General features: G+C 46.8%; 2 protein-coding genes across 2 annotated transcripts in view; both read left to right on the plus strand.

Annotated features, from left to right (window-relative positions):
* The window catches only part of SPATC1L (spermatogenesis and centriole associated 1 like), a 36,645-nt gene extending 29,018 nt beyond the window's left edge, over positions 1-7,627 (plus strand). Inside the window, exons 3-4 of the mRNA XM_007948680.1 lie at positions 6,265-6,416; positions 7,301-7,627. Of these exons, the coding sequence (XP_007946871.1) occupies positions 6,265-6,416; positions 7,301-7,627 (479 nt within the window). The remainder of the gene's footprint in view (positions 1-6,264; positions 6,417-7,300) is intronic.
* Positions 7,628-15,101: 7,474 nt separating this feature from the next.
* FTCD (formimidoyltransferase cyclodeaminase) overlaps positions 15,102-26,603 on the plus strand; it is a 25,092-nt gene continuing 13,590 nt past the window's right edge. Inside the window, exons 1-7 of the mRNA XM_007948682.1 lie at positions 15,102-15,155; positions 16,025-16,208; positions 17,370-17,498; positions 19,286-19,374; positions 19,548-19,727; positions 20,443-20,580; positions 21,045-21,176. Of these exons, the coding sequence (XP_007946873.1) occupies positions 15,102-15,155; positions 16,025-16,208; positions 17,370-17,498; positions 19,286-19,374; positions 19,548-19,727; positions 20,443-20,580; positions 21,045-21,176 (906 nt within the window). The remainder of the gene's footprint in view (positions 15,156-16,024; positions 16,209-17,369; positions 17,499-19,285; positions 19,375-19,547; positions 19,728-20,442; positions 20,581-21,044; positions 21,177-26,603) is intronic.

A 26,603-nucleotide genomic window follows, 5' to 3' on the forward strand; every position in this document is an offset into this window, starting at 1 on the left:
GCAGGGATTGTGGGGCTGGCACGGGATTGGGCAGTGTTTCGTTCTGCTGTGCATGGGGTCGCTATGAGTCGGAAACGACTCAATGGCACTTAACAACAACAACAACAATTCTGAGTTAGCTTAGAGTCATCATGTAGGGAGATTGAGTTTTGTTAAATGCCTTTTCTGCATCTTTTGATGACCATTTATTTTCACTTATAAGATAAATTACATTTATTAATTTTGAATGCTAAACCAACCTTGCATTCCTGAGATTAAGACTGTTCAATTATAATGTATTGTTGGATTCAACTTGCTAAAATTTTGCTAAGAATATTTGATGTCTATGTGGGATAATGGTCTGTAATTTTATTGTAATGCCATTTTCTAATGTCAGTATCAGGGTAACTGTGGGCCCCAAAGAATGAATTGGGAAGTATTCTATCCTCTTTAGTTATCTAGAAGAGTTTGTTTGTATAGAATTGGCATTATTTTGTCCTTAAATGTTTGGTAGCATTTACCACCAAAATCACCTGAGCCTGGAATTTTCTTTGTAGGAAACCTGTTGTTTTATTTTTCTTTCCCCTCTACAAATTCAATTTTTTAATTGATAGGGTTTTATTAAAATTATTTCTTGCTGAGTGAACTTTGGTATTTTGTGTCTTTTAAGGAATTTTTCCATTTCATCCAAGTCATCTGATTTATTGGCAGAAAGTTCCTGTTGTTGTTAGAAACAATTGAGTCAGCTCTAACTCATGGTGACCCTATGTATAACAGAATGAAACACTGCCCACTCCTGTGCCATCCTCACAATTCTTGCTATGCTTGAGCCCATTGTTGCAGCCACTGTGCCAATTCCTCTCGTTGAAGGTCTTCCCCTTCTTTGCTGACCTTTTACTTTACCAAGCATGATATCCTTCTCCAGGGAATGGTCCCTTCTGACAACATGACCAAAATAGGTGAGATGAAGTCTAGCCATTCTTGTTTCCAAAGAGTATTCTACCTATACTTTTTCCAGGACAGATTTGTTTTTTCTTCTGGCAGTCCATGGTATTTTCAGGATCCTTTGCCAAAGCCACAATTCTAAGGCATCAACTATTCTTTGGTCTTCTTTATTCATTGTCCAGCTTTCACATGCATATGAGGTGATTGAAAATACCATGGCTTGGGTTAGGTGCACCTTAGTCTTCAAAGTGACATTTTTGCTTACACTTTAAAGAGGTCTTTTGCAGCAGACTTGCCCAGTGCAATACAACGTTTGATTTCTTGACTGCTGCTTTGATGGATGTTGATTGTGGATCCAAGTAAAATGAAATCTCTGACAACTTCAATCTTTTCTCCATTTATTATGATGTTGTTTATTGGCCCAGTTGTGAGGATTTTTGTTTTTGTTTTATGAGGTGTAATCCATACTTTTGATTGTAATCTTTAATCTTCATCAGTAAGTGCTACAATTAATCTTCACTCACAGCAAGCAAGTTTGTGTCATCTGTATATTGCAGGTTGTTAATGAATCTCCTCCAATCCTCATGCCACATTCTTCTTCATATAGTCCAGGTTCTCGAATTATTTGCTAGCATACAGATTGAATACATATGGTGAAAGGATACAACCCTGACACACACCTTTCCCTGATTTTAAACCATGCAGTATCCCCTTGTTCTGTTTGAGCTACAGCCTCTTAGTCTATGTACAGGTTCCTCATGAGCACAATGAAGTGTTCTGGAATTCCCATTCTTTGCAATGTTGTCCATAATTTGTTATGATCTGCACAGTTGAATGCCACTGTATAGTCAATAAAACACAGGTAAACACTTTTCTGGTATTCTTTGCTTTCAGCCAAGATTCATCTGACATTAGAAATGATATCCCTCAATCCACATTCTCTTCTGAATCCAGCTTGCATTTCTGGAAGTTCCCTGTCAATATAACTGCTGCAAAGGTTTTTGAATTATCTTCAGCAAATTTTACTCGCATGTGATATTAATAATATTGTTTGATCATTTCCACATTCTGTTGGGTCACCTTTCTTGGGAATGGGCACAAATATGGCTCTCTTCTAGTCAGTTGACCAGGTAGCTGTCTTCCAAATTTCTTGGCAAAAATAAGTAAGTGCCTCCAGCATGGCACCCGTTAGTTGAAACATCTCAATGGGTGTGGTAGTTTGACTTGTGTGCCAACTTTGCTGGGCCTGGTTGAATGGCTGGGCAGCTGGATGTAGTATTACACATGATGAGACTGGTAATCAATTCCATGGTGGAATCTACTGTGAGCAGCTGAGTAGCTGCCTTAGGGATGTGGTCTGCTTCATGTACATAAGGAGAAGCTTTTGGAAATGCTCTATAGCTTATGGCACGTTTGAACCCTGCACGTAGCCGAGTTGCTGTTCAGTAGCCTGCCATGTTCTGCCAATCTTGGGACTTTCAATGGACTTGAATGAATGGCCTGCCATGTGGCTTGGTAATATTCAGACTGTGCTTTGTTACTTGTCGACCTTGGGTTTGTCAACCTTAGCAACTAGCAGCTGAGTGAAGAAAAGCCTCCAGCTTCAGTGGGCTGGGAACAGGAGGTAGAGCTAAAGCCCAAAGTTGAGGTGCTTTCACCCAGCCCCTAGAGCTGGCACTTTGAACTCATTCTTAAAGCCTCCAAACTGTAAGAGAATAAATTCCTGTTTGTTAAAGCCATCCCATTTGTGGTATATTCCTGTCAGAACCATTTGTGGCATATTCCAGTCAGAGCGGCACTAGGTAACCAAAACCATGGGTATTCCATCAATTGCTGGAGCCTTGTTTTTCACCAGTTCCTTCGGTGCAGCTTGGAGTTCTTCATTTAATACCATTGGTTCTTGATCATATGCAATCTCCTGGAATAGTTGAACACTGACCAATTCTTTTTGGTATCATGACTCTGTTTATTACTTCTATCTTCTTTTGATGTTTCCTGCATCATTCAATATTTTGGCCATAGAATCCTTCAGCATTGCAGCTGGAGGCTTGAATTTTTTTCTTCAGTTATTTCAAATTGAGAAATGCCAAATGTGTTCTTCCCTTTTAGTTTTCTAGCTTCAGGTATTTGCACATTTTACTATAATACTTTACTTTGTCCTCTTGAGTTGCCCTTTGAAATCTTCTGTTCAGCTCTTACTTTATCATTTTTTTTTCCATTTGCTGTAGTTACTCTCCTTTGAAAAGCAAGTTTCAGAGTCCTTTCTGATATATGCTTTAGGCTTTCCTGTCTTTTTAATGACCTTTTGCTTTTTTCATGTATGATGTTTTTGATGTCATCTCACAACTTGTCTGATCTACAGTCATTTGTGTTCAATGTGTCAAATTTCTTCTTCAGATGGTGTCTAAATTCCAGTGGGATATACTCAAAGTCTTATTTTGGCTTTTGTAGACTTGTTTCAATTTTCTTCAGCTTCAAATTGAACTTGCATATGAGCAAGTTCCCCAGTCAGCTCCTGGCCTTGTTTTAACTGAAAATATTGAGCTTCCCCATCACCTTTTCCACAGATGTAGTCAATTTGATTCCTGTGTATTCCGTTTGGTGAGATCCACATGTATAGCCACTGTTTATGTTGTTGAAAAAAGGTATTTGCAATGAATAAGTCATTAGTCTTGCAAAATTCTATCATGTGATCTCCAGTGTCATTTCTATCACCAAGGCCATATTTTCCAACTACTGATGTACAAACACTACTTCACAATGGCTGAGGAGTGGAGGGTCAGATGCCCCCAGTCTGACTCTCCGCAACCACTGTGTCAGCCTGTTGTTCAGTAACCTGTCCAGAAAAAAGGACACTGCCCAACACCAAAGATGTATCTAGGGTATGGCAGATATAGCATGTGCCCTGGGAACCATTTGAGTGGGGATGCCAATGAGCAGTTTCTATCTACCCTCTTACTTTCCATCATGAGCAGTGAGAAATCATTCAACAAAAACTAATCACCATAGTTTTTAATTTCCGTAGATACGTAGATACACCTCTGTCCAACACCCTGGATTTTAGAAGCTCACACTGGCTACTTGCTTGGATGTACCCCAATTCAGTATGTGGGGAGTGAAAGCATGCATCATTTAATCATTCATTCCGGAATCTTGTCTGAATCTGACTTCATGCAGACAGGCCTGTGGTTTGTGGAAGTGATGTTCTTCCCCTTTGTGAACATCACTGTCCTTCCCTTCTCCCTAAGATGACTAGCACCCCCAGGTGATGGCCACTGAGTTGTCCTGAGTTGAATGTGTCTCCCCATTAGGGGGCAAACACTCCTCACCCCAGTTTCAGCCTACTCAATGCCTCCCTCCCCCTGCTAGAGGAGCCAACGTCAATGGGGGCATGAGGTCACTATAGGACCATGCTTCCTGCTGTCCTCCACAGCGGCAATTCTGTGGCATGACCCTGGTGAGAACTGGACTTTGCATGTTGAACACTTCTGGAGCCTTTGGACGGTGTGGCCTAAGAGCTCGCAGGAGAAGGGCAGGGTGCTGTTGTCCCTTGCTTTGCTCACTGCCCATCTGTCTGTTCAGAGCCAGGGACATGGCCCACAGCACACATTGGAAAATGCTGGTTTGGGCATGCCTCTAGGTTCCACTTTTGGGACTTTTGTGAGAAGGGCCTCCTGGGACACACTGGTGTGGCTGCTTATCCTGAACCATCCTTGCCACATACCCGGTTGGTTCCTGTCCTCCTATCTGAGCCCTGTCCTGGAGCTCTCACCTTGTGACACCACACTTGTCACCTTTAGCAGCAGTTGCACAGCTGTTCATGCTTGTTCATGGGCACAAACTGTCCTACTCACTTGCTTCCCAGCCCTGGGTTGGGACTCGTAGTGGAGAAAAATGTTTGTTTGAGTAAGCTAACCTTCCACAGTAAACAATGATCCAAGGTCACAGACAGAGCTGGCCCTGGACTGTGGCCCTACCACCAGCTGTGGAGGGGTGTGGGAGCCCAAACCACAGTGCTGCAGGTGTGGGAGTGGCACCTCCTGCAGGTGTGGGAGTCACAGACCACTGTAGGATGTCCTGAGTGTTAGGGGCCTGGGCTTCACCCTCTCCATATAAGAGGACCTGGGGGCTGATCTCAGGGCAAATGAATTGTTGGGCACCTCCTGGGGCAGATTTCAAGGGACTTCACCCACTCACATCCTTGAAAGGGTAAAGATCATATCTCCTGTTTGGAAAAGTTTTGAGGGCTTTAGGAAACAATTTAGAAATGGGCATGTTTGTAGTGTCTCTCTTTAGGATGGAAGAAGTGAAAGTCTGTGCTCTCTGGCAACCCTTAGAGGCGTTGGCCCTTGATGAAAAGACTCCTGACTTTGGGCCAGTGTCCCTCCCTGTGCTCTGCCTTGGTTTCCAGGGCAGGTGATTAAGGTAGAGGGGCCATGTGAGCCCCATCAGAGTTCTCCCATCACACCCCATGGTGACCCTATCAGAGTGACTACCCCCTTGCAGAGTGGTCAGGGTCAGCAGTAGTCTTAGGGGCATGGAGTGTTGAACTGATTTTAAGGGGGCTTTTTTTTTTTTTCCCCTCATTTGCCATGTCTTAATTTAAGATACACCTTATAATAATTTGAGATGGCAATGAGTTTGGTTTTTTGAGTTTTGTTGTGCTGTGGTTAAAGGATTGGGCTGCTAACCAGAAGGTCTGCAGTTCAAACTCATCAACAACTCCAAGGGAGAAATATGGGGCCATCTGTTTCTGTAAAAATGTACAGCCTTGGAAACCCAATGGAGCAGTTTTACTCTGCCCTATAGGGTGGCTATGAGTCAGAATCTACTCAGTGGCAGTGGGTTTGGTTTTGGTTTACAATAATGGGAATCATATTTTTTAGAGGCATACTTTTTTTTTTTTTTTACTCTTCTTGATGCATATTCAGGTTGTTTATGAATTAGTCCAATGACCTTAGAGTTTAGGTGGGGAGGAGAGACTTGGAAGCAGGTAGCAGAATGCCCTGAATAATAAGAGGTATGGGGAGGCAGAGATGGGAGAGGTTCAGTTGGAGAGGAGGTGGCAGTGTCTAGCAAGCACCCAGCCCCCCAGGGCCTCTGGGGAGGAGAAAGGAGGGAGTATCCAGCGTCCACCTCAACATGATCTGGGCTCTTTGGGAAGCCCAGTCGGGTGGGACAGCGTGAGGGAGCAGGGGCGTCCAGGGCTTCTCCCAGACTAGGCTGTTGCGTGTGGGTGGGTTCTTTTTCTCAACGTGGACAAGAGCAGTCTGCTCTTGGCTCGCGTGTGCCCTTGACTGGGAGCCTGGAGCCTCATCCTCCACCCCTTCGCTCCCTCAGAGATCCAGAGTTTCTCCACCGCGGAGAAGGATGGACGCATAGTTGGTGAGATCGCATTCCAGCTGGACCGGCGCATTCTGGCCTACGTCTTCCCTGGTGTGACGCGGCTGTATGGATTCACCGTGTCCAACATCCCTGAGAAGATCAAGCAGGTGATGAATCCCGTCCCCTCAGCCACACTCCAGGGATCCCTGAGCTTCATCCTCTATCACTCTGGGAGCCCCGGTCCCAGGTCGCAGAGGGACTGCAGGACCGTCTCTGGTGTTCTCGGCGCGTTTGCACCATGCGTGAAAAAACTGCTGTGAGGGACATCTACACCCTAGACCTATTCAGGAGGGTCCATGGGGCCAAAGATAGGGACACTTTGTGATGTGGTTCTCGCGAGCATATTGCCTCTCCAGGCTACCAGAGATGCAGGTTCCGTTTTTCCTTCCGGACTTGGAGGCTGGAGGAGAAATTGGGAGACTCAGCCTGGCCAGCGGGATCAGCATTGGTCTGTTTCCCCATCTAAGCACGTTCATTAATGAAAGGCTCTTAGCTGCCCTGGAGGGAGCACTGCCACGCTCCTCCACATAAGGGGCTGCTGGGGAGCAGAGAAGGCAGGCAACTGGCCCAAGGCCACACAGCTCACTGTGGCGCAGGCCGTCCTGACCCTGGGTCTCAGCACTTAGTCTTTTCCGAGGTACCGGGTTTGTGTGAACTCAGGTGGCTCATGTGGCCACCCTGTGCAGGCCCCACCCCATACCCTACCCCCCATGCCTCTGTCCCACCCCCCTCCCCCGTGTCCCATCTCCTCCCTCCTTTGTGTGTGGCTAGACCCACCCCAGCCCTGCGCCTTCTGCACTTCACAGAGCCTCTCACCTCTAGGCTGTCTCTATCCCCTTGAAGTCTCCCCTTCTCTCCCCTTCTCCTCGCCCCGTGTTGTCTCCCCCTCCTTCCTCCTGTGCCTTTACCCCCTGCCCCCACTCACCGTGAAGTCTCCATCTTCCCTCTGGTGTCGTCTCCACCTCACTCCCCCCACCCTGCTGTCCCCCAGACTTCTATCAAGTCGCTGGACGGCTCAGTGGACGAGAAGAAGTTGCGTGAGCTGACGCACCGCTACCTGACTCTGACAGCGCGCCTGGAGAAGCTGGGCTACAACCGCGACGTGCACCCAGTGTTCAGCGAATTCCTTATCAACACCTATGGCATCCTGAAGCAGCGGCCGGATCTACGCGCCCACCCTCTGCACAGCAGCCCGGCCGCGCTGCGCAAGCTGGTCATCGATATCGTGCCTCCCAAGTTCCTGGGAGACTCGCTGCTGCTGCTCAACTGCCTTTGCGAGCTCTCCAAAGAGGACAGCAAGCCACTCTTCGCCTGGTGAGCGCTGCTGCGCCCCGCCACCGACGCTGCCGCCTCCGCAATAAACGTGTTTGTTCAAACCCGGACAGCGCTCCTCCTGCGCGTCCCCGGGCGCCAGCGCCCGGACCCCGTGATGCTGCTGCCACAGCTAGCGCCCAGGCCGGGTGCAGCGCCTGGGGACGCGGGTGCCCAGAGTTCCCCGCCGCCGCGCGCCCAGAGCCTTTCCGCCGCCGCTCACACCGCGCAACAACACTTGGAGTACTTTATTAAAATCCTCTGTTTACCTTTTGCTTCCTGTAGCCTCTCGGCTCTTTGAGGCGCGTAGAGCGCTGGTCCTGCTCGGCACAAGGTGGTGCCAGTCTGAGATTGTAGAAGGAGGAGGAGGCGACTGTAGCCCAAGCCCCTCTACCTCCCCACCCCAGGACTCAGCGTCTCCCGCCTTCCGCTCACCTGGGGCCTGGGCAGCATCTTCCCAGTTTCAGTCTCTCCCTGGGGCTGTGCACCTGTCCTCGTTGGATTTCCTCAGCAGAGCCTAAGGCAAGGATTTGGCTGTAGGCAGGATTTGCCACCTAATCGGTGGAGGCCCCTGAAAAATGAAACTACAAAGGGTGTTCAAAATTTAAGGGGTGTTCAAAAATTAAGAATTTGAAGGCAACAAAAATGCGTAAAACCGAGCGCGTGGCCTTCTGGGTGAGTGGGTGGGTGGGGCACTGTGGACTGCCTCGGTCTTTCCCTAGTGAGGTCGGCCTGGATGCAGATCGCCTATTGGGAGATGAATGGAGGAAGCAGGAGAGATACAGGGGAGGGGGAAGCCAACACTCTGGTGCACAGGACAAATGGGCTAGTGCACTGGGGACGCCTTCGAGAAGTATAGATTGCCCTCGGAATCGTCCCCGAGGGACTAGGGTGTTTATCCAGCAGTTCCCGTCCCGCATCCATCACTTTCCCTAACAGGCGCGCTCTGGCGGCTACAACCACTCGGTCCCCGACCAGGAAGCCCATGGTGAATGGGCGGCGAGAGGCTGCGGGGATGCGGTAGCTCAGAAACCTTCGTGGTTCTGCGGGCCTGGGATGACATCACCTTCGGCCTGGATTTCTCAGCGAGGTGGAGGCAAGGACGGCGCCCACGCTGGCGGATGGCCCTCCAGTCCCCGCTGCCCGTCTTTGGAGCACCGAGGGTCTGGTGGAGACAGCGGGGAAGCCGGGGCGAGGGGCAGGGTCTCCTCACGCTTGTCAGAGGCTCTGAGCCAGATCAGCGAGGTGGGGACCCTCTGAGGTCCCGCTATATGGGGGACAAACTAGACTGTAGAGTTGTTCCACTGTCGAGGCCCTTTGGGTGCAGACCAGGCAGGGGGCCTGGAAGGAGAACCTCAGCCCATGGCGACCATGCTGTGCGAGTGTCAGTAGGAGGAGGTGAGCCCGAGTCTGGTCCACACTGCCCCAGTGCCAGTCCTCTGTGAGTCGCCCTGAGGGGCTATGAAGTCCCTCCTCCTCCTTCTACAAGGAAGACATCCAAGCCGGCTGGCCATAAGTGGAGAGGACTAAGCTGTTACTATGCTTGTCTTAGCAGCTCTGGTAGCATAGTGCCTAAGGCACTTGACTGCTAACCAGAAGCACTATGAATTGGGTCCAACTCGATAGCAAATAGCAAATAACAACAATAATGCTTAATCCTATTATACTATACAAATGGGAGGGAGGGGAAAAGGAAAGTGGAGCAAGAGTGCACTGGTCCATGGGAAAGACCCAGATGGTTCTGCAGGGGCCAAAGGAGGAGTCAGGTGTCTGAGGCTTTTCCCCCTCTGTAAGAGAAGGTACCTGGCAGTCTGAGGTGGGTGAGTGGCTTCCAGTACTGCCTCCATTCAGAGCAGGAATGGAGGTTGCCTGAAATCCTGGGGATATATATTTACATATATGTGGAGTTCTTGGGTTATGCAAATTGTTAATGTTGCTAATGAAAATTTGGAGGTTTGAGTCCACCCAGATGTATCTCAGAAGAAAGGCCTGATGATCTACTTCCAAAAAATCACCCATTGAAAATGTTACGGAGCAGATCTAATCTGATACACATGGGGTCACCATGAGTTAGAATCAACTTCACTGTAGATGGTGGTGGTGATAATCTCACTAAAACTCACTGCTGTAAAGTTGAACCCGACTCATGGCAACCTCTTCTTGGGTTTCTGAGGCAGTATCATCACGGAAGTAGATTGCCTGATCTTACTTCCAAGGAGTGGTTGGTGGGTTTGAACTGCCAGCCTTCTGCTTCACAGTCAAATGCCTAAGGCACTATGCCATCAGAGCTCCTGATGGTGATGACATATATATAATAAAATTTGCTATTTTAACCATTTTAAGGTATAATCCTGTGACATTATTTGCATTTACCATGTTCTGCAACTCTCACCCACTATCTATTCCAAAACGTTTTCATGAGTCCTAACAGAAACTCTACCCATTAACAGTCATTGTCTATTTCACTTCACAGCCCCCGGTAACGACTAATCTCTGTTCTGCCTCTATGTATTTGTCTATTTGAGATATTTCATATAATTGGGATCATACAATGTTTGTCCTCTTGTGTCTGACCTATTTCACTTAGTATATTTTCAAAGTTCATTATATTGAATTTATCACTCTTAAAATTGTTTACATAGTTCAGATTGCTTTTTTAAAAATAGACCCCCCCCCCTTTTTTTTAAATGAAGAAACAAAAAACCAAAACTTTATTGTGATTTGGTTGAAATTTTACAAAGCAGATTCGTTTTACATTCAGCAGTTCCCCATGTGTTTTGTGACACCGGTTACATTCTCTGTGGTGTAACAGCTCTCTTTCCATGTCCTCCTTGTGATTACTCTTTCTCTGTGTCCTTCCTGCCTCTGAATTCCTGCCTCTTTAGCCTTTCTCCCTGTTTGAATGCTGCCCTTCTGATCTCCCATGGTTGATTATTCTAAGGAGTGTATCTCCTCGATGTAGCTATTAGGCTCTATGTTGTTGTTGTTTGACGTCGAGTCGGCCCTGACTCATAGCGACCCCTCCTTGGGTTTCCGAGGCAGTATCACTACAGAAGTAGGATTGCCCAACCTTCCTTCCGAGGAGTGGCTGGTGGGTTTGAACCGCCAGCCTTCTGGTGAGCAGTCAAGTGCCTTAGGCACTATGCTACCAGAGCTCCATTAGGCCCTATAGGCCTGTCTATTGTTTGGCTAAGAACCAAGCCACAGGAATGAGTTCAATTCCAGGCCTGAAGGTGATTTGGGGCCATAGTCTTGGGGGTTTCTTCAGTCTCTATCTGACCAGTAAACCTGGTCTTTTTTCTTTTTAATTTTGTTTCACATTTTTTTCTCCCACTCTATCCAGGATCTCCAAGTTTGATCCCTTTCTCAGTGGTTGGCACAGGTAACTGGGTACCATCTAGTTCTTCTGGTCTCAGGTCATCTAGGCTGATGTTTTCATGGTCTATTAGTCCTTTGGACTGTTTCCATGCATCTTTGATTTTCTTTGCTCCAAACGAGGAGAGACCAATAGTTGCATCTTAGATGGGCACTCACAAGCTTCTAAGACTCCAGTCGCTACTCACTGAAGTAAGATGTAGAATAGGATTTTTGGTACTATCTTGTGCCAATTGAACTTGATGTCTCTAGCGACAATGGTCCCATGCCTGCAGGCCCAGTGACTCAGTACCTCAAGGTGCTTGTTTGTGGCTAAGAAGTTATACTAACTTTAACCCCTGTCAGGTTTATACTGCATATGGACATTTTTATAGCACATATAAATATGTATGTAGGAATATTATCTGCCAAACTTATGTATGGTCATGGGTATATTCCTGTTCACCTATCCAGATCTGATGTTCCTGCCTATCTCCCTACATATCCACTCATAGATGAATGTTTGTTATTACTGATAATGCAGTATTGTGCATGCAATAGTATTTACCTTTATTTTCTATACCTCTTGTGCACCTCTTGTGTCTTCCTTTTCCTTAGTAAAACTATGCTAGTTACATGCTTTTGTGATATTGCTTTTCCCTTCACCTATATCAACACCTATCTCTTAACTATCCATCTTTTCCCTTTCCCTCCCATCCTTGGTGTCCAACAAAGAAAATTTCCTTCCCTGTGTAAACCCTTCCTTGTTGTTTTATAGTAACAGACTAATAGAATATTTATCCTTCTGTGATTAACTTATTTCACTCAGCATAATGTCCTCCAAGTTCATCCATGTTATGAGATGATTCACTGATTCTTCATTATTCTTTAATGTTGCATAATATTCCATTGTGTGTATGTACCACAGTTTGATTATCCATTCATCTGTTGATGGACACTTAGGTTATTTCCATCTCTTTGCTATTGTAAATAGTGCTGTGATGAATATGGGTGTGAATGTATCTATCCATGTCCTGGATCTCACCTCTTTAGGGTATACTTCTGGTAGTAGGATTACTGGATCAAATGGTATTTCTATTTCCAACTTTTTAAGGAAGTGCTATACTGTTTTCCAGGGAGCTCTGGTAGCATAGTGGCTAAGACATTTGCCTGCTAACCAGACGGCTGGCGGTTCAAACCCACCAGCCACTCCTCGGAAGGAAGGTTGGGCAATCCTACTTCCGTAGTGATACTGCCTCGGAAGCCCAAGGAGGGGTCGCTATGAGTCGGGTTTGACTCGACGGCACATAACAACAACAACAACAACATACTGTTTTCCATAATGGTTGTACCATTTTTTCAGTCCTACCAGTAGTGTATGAGAGTTCCAATCTCTCCACACACTTTCCAGCATTTATTTTTTAAAAAATAGACTATTTTTTTTAGAATAGCTTTAGATTTATAGGAAAATAGAGAAGATAGTACAAGGTTAGAGTTCCCTTATTAACAGCTTACATTATATGATCATTTGTTATAATTAATGAACCAATATTGATACATTATTAACCAAAGTCTGTACTTTACTCATATTTCCTAATTTATCCCCCTTAATGTTCTTTTTCTGTTTCAGGATGTATCCAAACACTACATTACATTTAGTCATCAAGTGTCTTAGGCTCTTCTGGACTGTGACAGTTTCTCAAAGTTTCCTTGTTTTTGATGGCCTTGAGAGTTTTGAGGCATTCTGGTCAGGTATTTTGTAGGATGTTCTTCTTTTGGGACTTGCTTGATTTTTTTTCCCCCCAAATAATAAGACTGGTGTTACTGGTTTGGGGAAGAGTACCACAGAAGTAAAGCACCATTTTCATTACACTATATGAAGGATACATACTGTCAACATGACTTACTTCTGTTGGTGTCGACCTTGATCACCTGGCTGAGGTAGTGTTTGTCAGGTTTCTCCACTGTAGAGTAACTCTTTCCCCTCTTTTTCACACTGTACTTTTTGGAAGGAAGTCACTATTCACAGCCCACACTCAAGAAGTGGGGAGCTGTGCTTCTTTTTGAAGGCAGAGAATTGATATAAATTATTTGGAGTTCTTCTGCACCGGAAGTTTGTCTCTTGTCTCTGATATATTAGTATATGAACTCAGATATTTATTTTAGATTTTAGGTTATAATCTGGTATGACTTCATTGCTCAAATTTTTCCAACTTTGCCATTGGGAGCTTTTAGTTGGTTCCTGTGTCCTTGTGGCACTCCCCTATCATTGTGTGTGTGTGTGTGTGTATTTTAAAGCACTTCCTTACTTTCTGGAACTGCAAGATGCTCCAGTTCTAGAATCAGTAATTTCTCCAAGGAGTACTTGTTCTGATCTGGATACTGGAGGAAGTTGCTTTTTCTCTGTAAGTAGGTGGAGTCTTCTTGGGCCTCTTGTTCAGGAGTTTTTGTAGCTTCTACCAGAGTTTTTACCTGCCTTGAAACTGCTCCTGGGAAATGGCCCCTGACCTCATGGTGGGCCCTGTCCCTGAGACTTTGTGTTCCCAGCCATCCCAGCCCTGGGCCAGACTGTCTCTTGAGGGAAACATAACAGCTCCCTGCCTATAGGCTGAGGTGGGTGCCTGTGGGCTGAGAGAAGTGACTTACCGGGTCAGGCCCACAGTCAAGTAATGCCCTCCTGGAGGTCTGCAACCATTTCTCTATGTAGGTACAAGGATGAAGTTCTTGAGTTCTCTGGACTGGTTCCAATGCAAGATGTCCTGTCTCACTGTCCTCGCAGCCTTGCAGTGTCTGAGATGCCCTAGCACTAGAGGACCCCAATCACCCTTCCTAGGCTGATGGTCAAATGTGGGGATGAAGTGCAGACACCAGAAGCAGATCCCACAGGCTCAAAAACTCATGGCTTCTGACATAACTGCTGCCTGAGGCCCTAGGTGGGGGACAGGGAGTACCCATTGTTCCTGTCAGAGGCCTTGGGCTGGCAGGGACAGATGGGAAATTCGGCCACAGTTGCAAGAGGGCTGAGGGCAAGAGAATGCTGGATGCCTTTTGTTGAGCATTTGCTGTTGGAGAGCTGGCTGAAGACCCCCATCTCCTCTTGTGACCCTTCTGGGTTGACACTACCATTACCATATCCACCCTTAGAGAGCAGAGGCTCGGAGAGGTCTCTGAACTGTGCAGGCTGTACTGACCCTTGGCTTTGAAAGTGTTTGTTTGCCCTTGGCCTCTGAGGGTCTCTGGGCCTGCCTGGACTTTCTGGGGGCAATGGGGCCTCTCTGTCTTCCCAGATTCACCCTAGAGATCACAAACCCTCTCATAGTCAGTAAATGGATCTTTTCCATGGGTCATCAGTGTAAAAAGCTGCAGAAAGGTTGGGGTTCCCAGTGCCCACATGGGCTGTGAGTTTGAGAGGTCTGGGTGTTTCTATGCCTAGGGCCCTAAGGCCACCCCCAACCCTGCATTGGGATGACGTAGCCTCAGATGGTGAACATGGTGGGGGTGGGGGTGGTGCTTCTCCTGGAAGGGAGATGAGGTCATGGGACAGAGATGCAGATGGGATTCAGCTTGCTCTTGTAGAGGGCAGAGGGGTGGGTTTTAGGATGTGGAACAGCAGGGCCAGGTCACAGATCTTTCCCTTCTGCTGGTCCCCCCAGGAGCACACACACCACCCACACAGCACACTCACATGCCACCCACATGGCATACTCACAGCCCATATGGCACTGACATGGGACACTTATGGAATATACACTACTCAAACAGCATGCTCAGAGCTTACGTAATGTATGTGGCACACTCACTCACATGCATTCACACAGGCACATTCAGTCAGTCTCACACACAGTAACATCCACATGCACACCCCACACACACTCACATACACTCTTAAACACATGAACATCTTTATGCACAACTACAAACACACGCTATTTTACTAACACCCTCCCCCCACTCATACTCCTGTTGTCCAAGCTGGGCTGACCTCTGTAGCTGTGACTTAGTGGTTAATAAGAAGCCCGGCTGTGGGGAGGGGCTGGCTGGGGGATAAAGTTCTGAAGCAGCTGTAGAGGGCTCCTTCCTCTCTCTGCACCATCGGAGAGAATCCTGCCTGACCCAACTTCTGGACCATGACCCAGCTAGTGGAATGTGTCCCCAACTTCTCAGAGGGGAACAACCAGGAGGTGAGGAGCCCAGCAGGTTAAGAGAGGGGCAGTGTGGAGTGCTCAGGCCAAGAAGAAAGGGGAATTCTTGGTGCGGGCTGGGGATTTGTCTTCACAAGGGGTGTGCTCATGTGCCTAGGGGAGTTGGGAGTGACCTGACCTGACCCAGGTGTTGGAATTGTCAGATGGGGAAGCAGGGCCAGTGTGGGGACTGCTTTTATTTGACCCAAAAGGACTGTTGTGATGGTCACAGGGAGGCCACCCATGTGTGCCCACAGAACTCATGCTGTTCTCACTCATGTTAATGCACTGAGTCCCCCCAGCCCTATGAAGCCCACTTTACTAATGAGGGAAATTAGGCACAGAGAGGCTAAGCAGATAACTGACAGCCACGGAGCAGGATTTCGGTCCTGGGTCCTCATTTCCAAGCACTGGGCAGTACTATCATGTTCCTCCTAGTTTCTGGGCCCTTCATGCCCTTTCTCCATTCATCATCTGTCCCTCCCCATGGACTTACGGGTAACACCAATTGAGAGGTCATTTGAGGAGTGCAGGAAGTGGACCTCTCCCTGACCTTGGGCCAGTTAGTCACCTTTTCAAGCCCTGGCTGCTCCACTCTGCCCATTGATTGTCAGTAGGGACCCCCTGGTTCTACTTCCTGCCTCAATTTCTCCTTGTCCCCCCACAGCAGTGATGGGGTTTCCCAGGGTTTGGTGGTTACCATCTTGCACATTCTCATCTTGCAGGGGACCACATGCTCTTTGAAGGGTCCCCTAAAGCTCATCAGCATCCCATTAGGCCATGCTCTGGTGTGCGGGAAAGGCACAGTACAGCCATTCAGAAGCTCCATTTCCCTGAGTGTAAGGTAAGGGCTGGCTTCTGCCCTACAGGTGATTGAGGCCATTTCCAGAGCCATTGCACAGACCACTGGCTGTGTACTACTGGATGTGGATGCGGGACCCTCCACCAACCGTACAGTCTACACCTTCGTGGGGCGGCCTGAGGATGTGGTTGAGGGGGCCCTCAATGCCGCCCAGGCCGCTGCCCGGCTCATTGACATGAGCAGGCACAAAGGTGGGGGCTATAGGATGGGACTCGGGGGCAGGCTTTGGGGCATTCTCCTGGGTGGGTTGGACATGGGGCCATGCCTTCCTCTAAAAGCCTCTGTGGGAAGGGGGTATTGGACCCAGCTTTGTCCTCTGGGGTCCTGTGAGTTACAGGTGGGAGTGTGGACTTCTTGGAGATCCTAGATTCTTTCATTGGTTGCTGAAGCTCCAGACTGAAGACCTCCGTGGCCTGGGCAGGCATAGTTCTCTCCTCCCTTTATTGAGGCCACCAACCTCCCTCAAGACAGAGGAAGAGAGTGCCTTGGTGACATTGCCCAGACCTGCCAGAGGTTCCCTATGGATCATGAGGCCCACCTATTCAGCTCTTGCTAGGCTCTTATGTAAGGGTGGAGGGGTCAGGGGCAGAAGATGCAGCTCCACTGGAGGAAGCTGGCCTGACACCAGATAACCCTCAGATCCAAACACATTAGCGCCAGGGCGGGTGAGGACAAAGTTTAGTAGACACAGGGGAGCCAGTTGAAAGGCCAGGATCTCAGGGTGGGGTTGGCACAAATGGGGGGGATTCACAGACGACCCAAAGCTGGGGTGCAGATAAGAGCCTTATTGAAATAAAAGGAGCCAGTTGTCTGGCTGGAAGGGCCAGGTGGAGAGGAGGGTGAGGCCAGGAAGGACAAAGGCTGAAGCAGGGTAGGGTAGGGATGATGACTTGATTCCACTAGACAGACCCCTTCCCCAAGCCCAACGTGTACTCCCAGTTACCAGTAGTGGCAGTAGTGGGGGTGGGGGCTGGGTTGGCCACAGCCCACCAAGGTAAGCAGTTTGAGCTTGGTCAGAATTCACTAAGAGTTGAGTTATGGAAAGTTACTTGTGTGACTTTTAGGAGAAGGAGGGGCTTATTGTAAAAAATCCAAAATATCAGGTCTTGCTTCTTCCCTGGGGTCCTACACAGCCTCCCTCACACTGGCCAGGAATAATGTCCACGGCTTTCTACTGATGCTTTCATATCCCCAAAGGCTATTATGGCAGGAACTGCTATCCTTTGAGAGTGGCTGGTCAGCATGAGCAGGTGGAGCATAGTTCACTGCATGCTCCCCGGCATCTTGCTGATACCCCTTCCACATTGGACCTTTGCCATGGCCCCCATCCTCAATGTCCCCCATGTTTGCAGGGGAGCACCCTCGGATGGGTGCCCTGGATGTCTGCCCCTTCGTCCCTGTCAGGGATGTCAGCATGGAAGAATGTGTGTTATGTGCACAGGCCTTTGGCCAGCGGCTGGCAGAGGAACTGGGTGTGCCAGGTGAGTGTCCCCAGGTGGGCTATCAGGGGCTTCAGCCAGCTTCTTTTCACCTCATGTCGGGTCACTTACCATCAGCAACTACATATTGTACCGCTGGGAAGCCTCTTAAAAATGGAGATTATTACAAAACAAAGCTCCAGTGAGCAAACTGACACCCAGGAACCCTGCTGCTTCTTCACTAATGAAATAAATGCAAGTAGAAAGGACAGCTGATGTGTCACATCCCATTTGCCAGGGACACAGGGGGCACTTATGGTCCAGCATTGCCCATGGCATAGTGAACTGTGTAAGACAACTGAACAAGACCAACCGTGCCCTGACCTTAAAAGTCTGTGGCTTCTAATGGATTAACTTCATCATGGACTGCCAGAAGAATGAGAAAATCAGTACTAGAATACAACCAGAACACTCCTTAGAAGTGAGGATGGTAAGACTTTCTCTTACTTACTTTGGGCAGGTCATCAGGAAAGACTGAATGCTAGAAAAGGGCATCATGGTTGGTAAAGCAGAGGGTCAGCAAGAATGAGGTAGACCCTCAATGAGCTGGATTGGCCCAATGGCTGCAACAACGGACTCAGTGATCCCAAGATCATAAAGATAGCACAGCACCTGCCAACATTTTGTTCTGCTACACATAATGTCATCATGAGTTGGAGCCAACTCAATAGTAACTAACAAAAACCACAACCTCACTTTGGGGAATTAATCAAATCAAGAACACGATCCCAAGCAAACAGGACAAATGGGAACAAAGGGAGTATCTAATAATGGGGGGATGGCCAGACAGATCCTGAACAGCCTCTGGATGTGGGAGCTCAGGAGCCAAGAGCACACCAACAGTGTTACCTTGGTGCTGTAGGAGGTGGGAATTGAAGGGGATTTTTGTTTTCTTTATGTTCTTTAATTTGTAGTTATAGGGATCATTTAGTGAAAATATATTGTTTTGGTTACCTAGTGCTGCTCTGATAGGAATATACCACAAATGGGATGGCCTTAACAAACAGGAGTTTATTCTCTTACAATTTTGGAGGCTTTAAGTCTGAGTTCAAAGTGCTAGGCTCTAAAGGCTGGGTAAAAACCCCTCAACCTTGGGCTTCAGGTCTGCCTCTTGCTCCCAGCCTACTGAAGCTAGAGGCTTTTCTTCACTCAGACAGCTACTGGCTGCTGAAAGCTGACAAGCCCAAGGTTGACAAGTGAAAAGGCACAGTCCCAATGTTACCAAACCGCATGGCAGGCCATTAATTCAAGTCCATTGAAAGTCCCCAGGTTGACAGAGCATAGCTGTTGAACAATGACACGGCTACATGCAGGGTTCAAGCATGTTATAAGCTAGAGACCATGCTCAAAGCTGCTGCTTACATACGGGAAGAAGACCACATCCCTAAAGCAGCTACTCAGCTGCTTGTGGTAGAGCCCACCATGGAGCTGATTGTCAGTCTCATCATGGGGAATAACTACCACCAGCTGCCCAGCCACTCAACCAGGCCCAGCCAAGTTGACATACAACCTTAACTACCCACACATCTTAAAAAAGAAATGTGAGCATCTTTCTACCAATGTTTCCCAGATGTCTGAGAGTAACTCCTGTGATTGCAATGACGCTGTGCAGAGGGAGCCAAGTTGGGGATGGGGAGAGAGGAGATCTTACCCCTTGGTGGGAGGGCAGAGGGTGAGGGCCTGGGATGGCTCTCCAGGGAAGTGGGAGAGAGTGGCCTTGCCTCAGTTCTCCTGTGGGATTGGGGATTTGGCCTCCTGTTGACCAGGTCTGACCAATGCTTCCCTTGCAGTGTACCTATATGGGGAGGCAGCACGGATGGCCAGCCGCCGGACCTTGCCAGCCATTCGGGCTGGGGAATATGAAGCCCTCCCTGAGAAGGTACGACAACCCTGTGGTAGGCATGTATGGGAGGGAGTTGGTCCTTGGCAACAGTGTGCTGGACCCTGGCCCACTCATCTCCTGTGGGGTGGGTGGGTGCTGCCCCTTCTTCCTGAATCTGTGGTTGCCCCTTCCAGTGGAGGAGAGCTCACTCCAGGTAAATCCTTCCACAGCTCAAACAGGCTGAATGGGCACCTGACTTTGGCCCTAGCACCTTTGTTCCCAGCTGGGGGGCCACTGTCACTGGTGCCCGGAAGTTCCTCATTGCCTTCAATGTCAACCTGCTCAGCACCAAGGAGCAAGCGCATCGCATTGCCCTCAACCTGCGGGAGCAAGGCCGTGGGAAGGACCAGGTCTGTCCCCACCACGCTCTGGAGTGGCCCTCAGGAGGACCAGAGGCTAAGGCCAGCGTCTCAGGGAGCCATGAGGAGCAACTCACAGGGAGGCTGGCCAAGGCTCAGCCTCTGTTTGCTGGTGACCAGCCAAGCCCCATTTAAGTGTTCACAAGATGTGGGACAAGGCAGGGTCAGGGCTTTGAGTGGTCTCCATTGGGGAAAGCTTGTTTCAAAAAACATTTTATACACAAACAGGGCTGTACCTGTTCTTAAAATACTGCTGTCTTTCCATACTGGTGGGAAAGCAGCTGTTTTCAGAGCCCTCAGTGCTCCCAGACATACCCAGGTACTCTAGATACCCCTAGATGCCCTCAAGTATCCCCAGGCCCCCTATGTATCTTCAGGTGCTCCTAGGTATCCTCTATCAAACTTGCCACAGTAGTCATCATCTATTTTGAGCATCACTCCTACAGGAAGTCCTGGTCAGACACAGATAGACCTATAGACACCTGGTGAATGAGTTGGAGGGTGACTTGAAACCCTTCCTCCTCCGGTTCTCTCCTTCCTGAGACCCAAAGACCCTCCACACACCATCTTTGGCTATCCAGGCTTCTGAGCTGGGCCAGCTAGGGGGATACAGACAGAGTGGGGCTCAGAACCAGGTGCCAGGGGAAGCAGGGCAGGATAGGGTGAACTTTCTTAGCCTGGGCCCGGAATGGCTTTTCTTTGGCAGCCAGGACTTCTGAAAAAGGTTCAGGGCATCGGCTGGTACTTAGATGAGAAAAACCTGGCTCAAGTGTCGACAAACCTCCTGGATTTTGAGGTCACAGCATTGCACACAGTCTATGAGGAGACCTGCAGAGAAGCACAAGTGAGCAGGTCAGGGGCACCCCTGTTGGCTGGGGAGGGTGAGGGAAGCCTTGCCAGCTGCATGGTGCAGGTAAGGGGACTGAGGCACAGATAGGTGAGGGGACTTGCTCAAGGTCACACCTATCATAAATGTGGGAAGGGGCATGAACCCTACCTGTTCCCCACTGCCTATCATCAGACTTGGAATCTCTAACCACAAGCCTTTCAACACAGTGGGCTGAATAAGTGTCTTATAATCACAAGGTTTTTCACACCTGAGGAGTAAATGACTCATAGGTGCCCCTAGCTTGCTGTAGGGGAGAGGATCTATCCAGGTAAGCAGGGCAGGTGCCTCTAGCTGGCTGGTTTGGGGGTAGGATGGGGGTGGAATCCATCCAGGTGAGTAGGGCGGAAGCTTCCAGCCTGACCCCAGGAGCATCCTCAATGCTGCAGCACCCCAAGGTGTGGACCTGACTTGCTCCACAGGAGCTGAACCTTCCAGTCGTGGGCTCTCAGCTAGTGGGTCTGGTGCCTCTGAAAGCCATTCTGGATGCTGCGGCCTTTTACTGTGAGAAGGAGAACCTCTTCATCCTGGAGGAAGAGCACAGAATCAGGCTGGTGGGTAGGGCTCTCAGCACGAAGGGGGTGGGGTGGGAGTAGGAGTGGGCCAATGGGTCTGATGGGAGAGTGTGATCAAGCTTGGTGCTCCCTGGGGTTGGTCTTGGTGCTGGAGGCACTCACACCCCAGCTATAATCTCATCCATGAGCTAGGCCTCCCTTCAGGAGGAGCTTCATAAGACTTTCACATTGTGGCTTCTTTGAGCCCAGAGAAAATTCTGGTGGGATGAGTTTCTCCCAGCTGTATGGAGAAGACACCACTCTGGAAAGGAGAGGTGGAGTCTAATGCCCCCTCTTTCCTCTCCTGCCTTGGAGATTCTGTCTCCTTGAACCTTCTTGAGGAACCCAGGGTTTTCTTCTGGTTCCTGCCTTAGCTCATTTTCAGAGGTTAGCACCTACTCTGGTCTTTAGTATGTTTCTGTTTATCCATCCTGAGAAGGAACAATCTATCCAGGCTGTGTTTGGCTATGAGTGTATGACTCTGGATAAATCTCTTCAACTTTATCACTAGACAGCAGCTCAAAGTGTGCAGATGATTCTCAGGAGCACTTGGGCCTTGCTCTGGTGTGGTTCAGCTGCACTGGCTGTGTGTGTGTATGTGTGTGTGTGTGTGTGTGTGTGTGTTTATGTGTTCTTCATGCCTCACTTCCTGGCTCTTGGGTTCTACAGTGGAGGCTGTACTTCTTTGACTCTGTCCTACGACAGAGTTCTCCTGCCCAGGGGCAGTGTGGAGAGTTGTGTCTTGGGGGGCTGGCAGGAAAGGGGCCTCAATGGTTTTGGTGTTCCCTATAGCAGAACAGGGGAGCTCTGGTGGCGTAGTGCCTAAGGCATTTGACTGCTAACCAGAAGGCTGGTAGTTCAAACCCACCAGCCAGTCCTCGGAAGGAAGGTTGGGTGATCTCTTTCTGCAGTGATACCACCTCAGAAACTCAAGGAGGGGTCACTATGAGTCGGATCCAACTCCACGGGAGTGGTTGCGTTGCATTTGTGTTGCGTATAGCAGAACATTGTGCCACAGTGTATGTGTATCTCATAGCACACTCTCAGTGCTGGGACCTATTTCCAAATAATGCTGCAATGAAGACCTTTACCCACATGCCTTTATCGATCATTGTGGAGTAGCTATGTGTGAATTGCAACCAGAGGTATGTGCATCTTGTATTTGGAAGGGTGTTTCTGCTCCCTACAAAGGTTGTCACAATTTATATTTCTCCAATTAGAGGATGAGGAGAAGGCCTTGTCTCTACTTTGCACATGTACCAGGTACAAAGAACACTATGATTTTTGTCAATAGGCTGAGAGAAAAATTGGATCTCATTTTTATTTACATCTTTTTCATTAGAAATGTGATTGATCATCTTATTAGTGTATTGATCATTATTTCCTGTGACCCTCCTGTTAACACTCTCTTATGGTTTTTGCACATTGGGTTGTTCATCTTATAAATTCAAGAAAGTAGCTTCATGTCTATAGGGTCACTACAAATTAGAGTTAACTTGACGGCAGCAGCTGGTTTGCTTTTTGGTTTCTGTACCAAGTTCTCTTAGGGGTCTTTGTTTTCCTATCCAGTTCTGTGTGTTTTCTGGGAAATGATTATTTCAACTGCAAATAGACATCATTTTTCAGGAATGATAAATTGCTAGAAAAGGACATGATGTTGGGTAAAGTAGAGGATCAGCGAGAATAAGGAAAACCTTCAATGAGATGAATCTCAAGGTGACGCTTCCTCATGTGTTTTGTGATTTTTGATTGTGAATGCATGATCTTTGGAATTTTATCTGTGGTAATTCTTTCTCTCTCTTTTTTTTTTTTTTTTTTAAATTGTGATTAAAAAAAATTTACAGAGCAAATACACTTTCCATACAGCAGTCACATACACTTTGTCTCATGACATGGACCACAATTTACCACAATGCAACATCTTTCTTCCCACTTCCTCCTGATAGTTGCCTCTTCCCTGTATCCATCCCTCCATGTACTCCTACCCCCTGAGCTCTCTCCCTGTGCCTGAGCAGCCCTTCTTTCTCTCATGCTTGTTCTCTCCATGGAGTGTATCTACCTCAGGTAAATGCTCAACTGATATGTCTCTCTATTGTTTGGCTGGAAGCCACTGGTGTGCATTCAATTCCAGACCTGATGGGCAGCTAGGGGCCATAGTCTCAGTGGTTCCACCAGGCTCCATCAGGCCAGCAAAATCGTTCCCCACGTTTTTTCCCCCCCAAATGATTTTGAGTTTTGTTCCACATTGTTCTCCCCATCTATCCAGGATCTCCTACAAAGATCCTCTTCCAAGTGGTTGACAGCAGTAGCTGAGCACCATCTATTTCTCCTGGTCTCATAGTCGTATAGGCTGCAGATCAGATGGTGTACCAGTCACTAGGACTAATTGTTTCCATGAATTTTTGGTTTTCTTCATTCTTCATGGCTCTGGATGAGGAGAGACCCATCGTTGCATCTAGATGGCAGTTTGCAAGCTTTTAAGATCTCAGTCGCTACTCGCCACAGTAGGAGGTAGAACAATGTTTTGTGGTATGTTATACCAATTGAGCTTGATGTCCTCTGAGACTATGGTCCTGAGCCCTATCTGTGGTAATTCTTGAACACCTGGATTTAAAGTTTGTTCCTCCAAAGAAGGATTGTGTTTGCCTCTGTTAGGGAGCTCTAGTGGTGTACTACCTAAGAGACTTGACTGTTAACCAGGAGGCTGGTGGTTCAAACCCACCAGCCACTCCTCTCCTCGGAAGGAAGATTGGACAATCTACTTCTGTAGTGATACCCCCTCAGAAACCCAAGGAGGGATCACTATAAGTGAGATTTGACTTGATGGATGTGAGTGAGTCTGTTAGGTGCTTGGGAGCACTACCAACATAGGGTTACTTTAAACTAAGTTTTTGCTTGGAATTTTAGAAGTGCACAGGTAGTGAATTCTAGCTCATATCCCCATCAGGGTGGACTTGTGTTAGGAATTACCAAGATAATCCCCACCCCCACCCCCCGCCTCCACTTCACCAAAAAGAAAGGCAGAGACTGGGAAGTACTCTATTTCCTCTAAACACCTTTAAGGGTGTTTTTTTTTTTTTTTTTTTTTTTTTTTTCTAGTTTGTTCTTGGGTATAATGCCTTTCAGTGGTTTCCAGTATGACCCCTACCCTTTGAAGGCTCAAGACTACTCACACCCATTTGGGGCTGTCAGAGGTGGTCAGATACCCTTAGGACAAGCCCAGCTTCAGGGCCATCAGCCTTTCTGAATTCACTTTTCTGGTTATTTCTGGGTTTGAATGATTTTCTTTACTTTTTGCCAGTTTAGCCATGCACTTAAATACAAAGAAAATCCTATTTATCCTCTGGAGTTTTTGTTCCAGGAGAGCTAAAAGTGACAGTTGCTTGCCAGTTCTACCCTCTAACTCTCAGGAGGCTTCTTACACTCTTGCTTCCATGCTCTTGGGGAGATCTCACAAACACCCTCCGGAATCCCCCTGGTTGATTTCTCTCTAGCAGCACTAGCTGCTTTCTACTTTTATGTTTGGCTTACAATTGACTGGAACCGTGTTGCTGGCATATTGCTCCATAAGCTGTTCTGAATGTTCTTTTTTTAAAAAATTTATAATTTGTGCAAACATCACCATTCACTATTTCTAAAAGTTCTTTATCATCCCAAACAGAAACTCTGTACCTATTAAGCAATCATCACCCTGATCCCAACCCTTAGTAATCTCTAATCTACTTTCTATCTCTATGAATTGGCCAATCCTAGATAGTTCATATAAGTTAGAATTATACAGTATTTTTTTTTTTTTCCTATTTCACTTAGTGAAATGTTTTCAAGGATCATCCATGTTGTAGCATGTTATCAGAAATTCACTTCCCTTTATGGCTCAGTAATATTCATTCCATTGTATGTATAGACCACATTTGGTGAATTCATCTATTGATGGACACTTGAGTTTTTCAAGCTTTTGGCTATTATGAACAATGCTATAATGAATATCCATACACATTTATGTCTGAGTCCCAGTTTTTAATTCTTTTAGATATATACCTACCCAGGAGGGGCACTGCTGGGTCATAATGGTGATTCTATGTTTAACATTTTGAGGAACCACCAAACTATTTTCAATAGCAGCTGGATTATTTTACATTCAAATCAGCATTTGTATATCATCTTTGGAGAAATGTCTAGCTAAGTCTTTTGCCCATATTTTATTTGGATTGTTTTTGTTGTTGAGTTATAGTTCTTTACATGTTCTGAATATTAAGCCTTTATCAGATATGTGATTTGGAAATATATTCTCCCATTCTGTAGTTTGTCATTTCATTCTCTTGATAGTGTCCATTGACATACAAAAGTTTTTCATTATTATGAAGTTCAATTGATCTATTTTTTTCTTTTGTTGCTTTGTGCTTTAGTGTCATATTTAAGGAACAATTGTAAAATTCAAGGTCAAGAAGATTTACTGCTATGTTTTCTTCTAAGATTTTTATAATTTTAGCCTTTAAATACTTATCTTTAAACCATTTTGAGTTAATTTATATATATTGCATGAAGTAGGAGTACAATTCTTTTGTATGGGGATATTCATTTTTCTTTACAACATTTATTGAGGAGATTGTTCATTCCTCATTGAATGGGCTTGGCCCTCTTGTTGAATCAATTCATCATAGATAGGAGGGTTTATTGATGGGCTCAATTCTATTTTATTGGTCTCTGTGTCTATTCTTATGCCAGTACTACACTGGCTTTGTACTTAACACAGAGCTTTGTAGCTTTGTAGAATGCACTGAAATTGGAAAGTGTGAGCCTTCCAACTACATTCTTCTTAAATATTGTTTGGCTATTCTTGCTCCCTTGAAATTCCATACGGATTTTAGAATGAATTTTTCTATTGGGATTTTGCCATTGGGATTTTGAGCGTTGCACTGAATCTGTAGTCTGCTTTGGGTAGTATTGTCATTTTAACAATATTAAGTCTTCCAATCCAAGAACATGAATGTTCTTCCAGTTATACCCACTCCTCACTTATCAACATGGTTAGGTTCCTAAAATAAGATTGTTACATAAAAATAAGTATTATGCAAAAATACGGAATGATTACATCAGATCATAAGGTGGAGGATGACTACATCATTACATAATAGCTAAATTACACCATTCCATAGTTGCCAAATTATATCACTGCATAACTGCCAAGCCACTGAGAATCATGGCCCAGCCAAGTTGACATATAACCTTAACCATTACAGCCAGTATTACTGTTGCCTCACACCTCAGCATTTGTTACTGCCAGATATACTTGTTAATTTGCAAAATAGTTGGATAGCACATTTTTTACTATTGTAATAAATGTGAAATATCAGATAACAAGATAGTTGATAAGTGAGGAGTAGGTATATTTAGATTTTCTTTAATATCTTTCAGTGATTTTTTTTT

The sequence above is a fragment of the Orycteropus afer genome, unplaced genomic scaffold (genome assembly GCF_000298275.1).
Source record: "Orycteropus afer afer isolate SDZICR_OR568_19922 unplaced genomic scaffold, OryAfe1.0 scaffold00219, whole genome shotgun sequence".
Lineage (NCBI taxonomy): Eukaryota > Metazoa > Chordata > Mammalia > Tubulidentata > Orycteropodidae > Orycteropus > Orycteropus afer.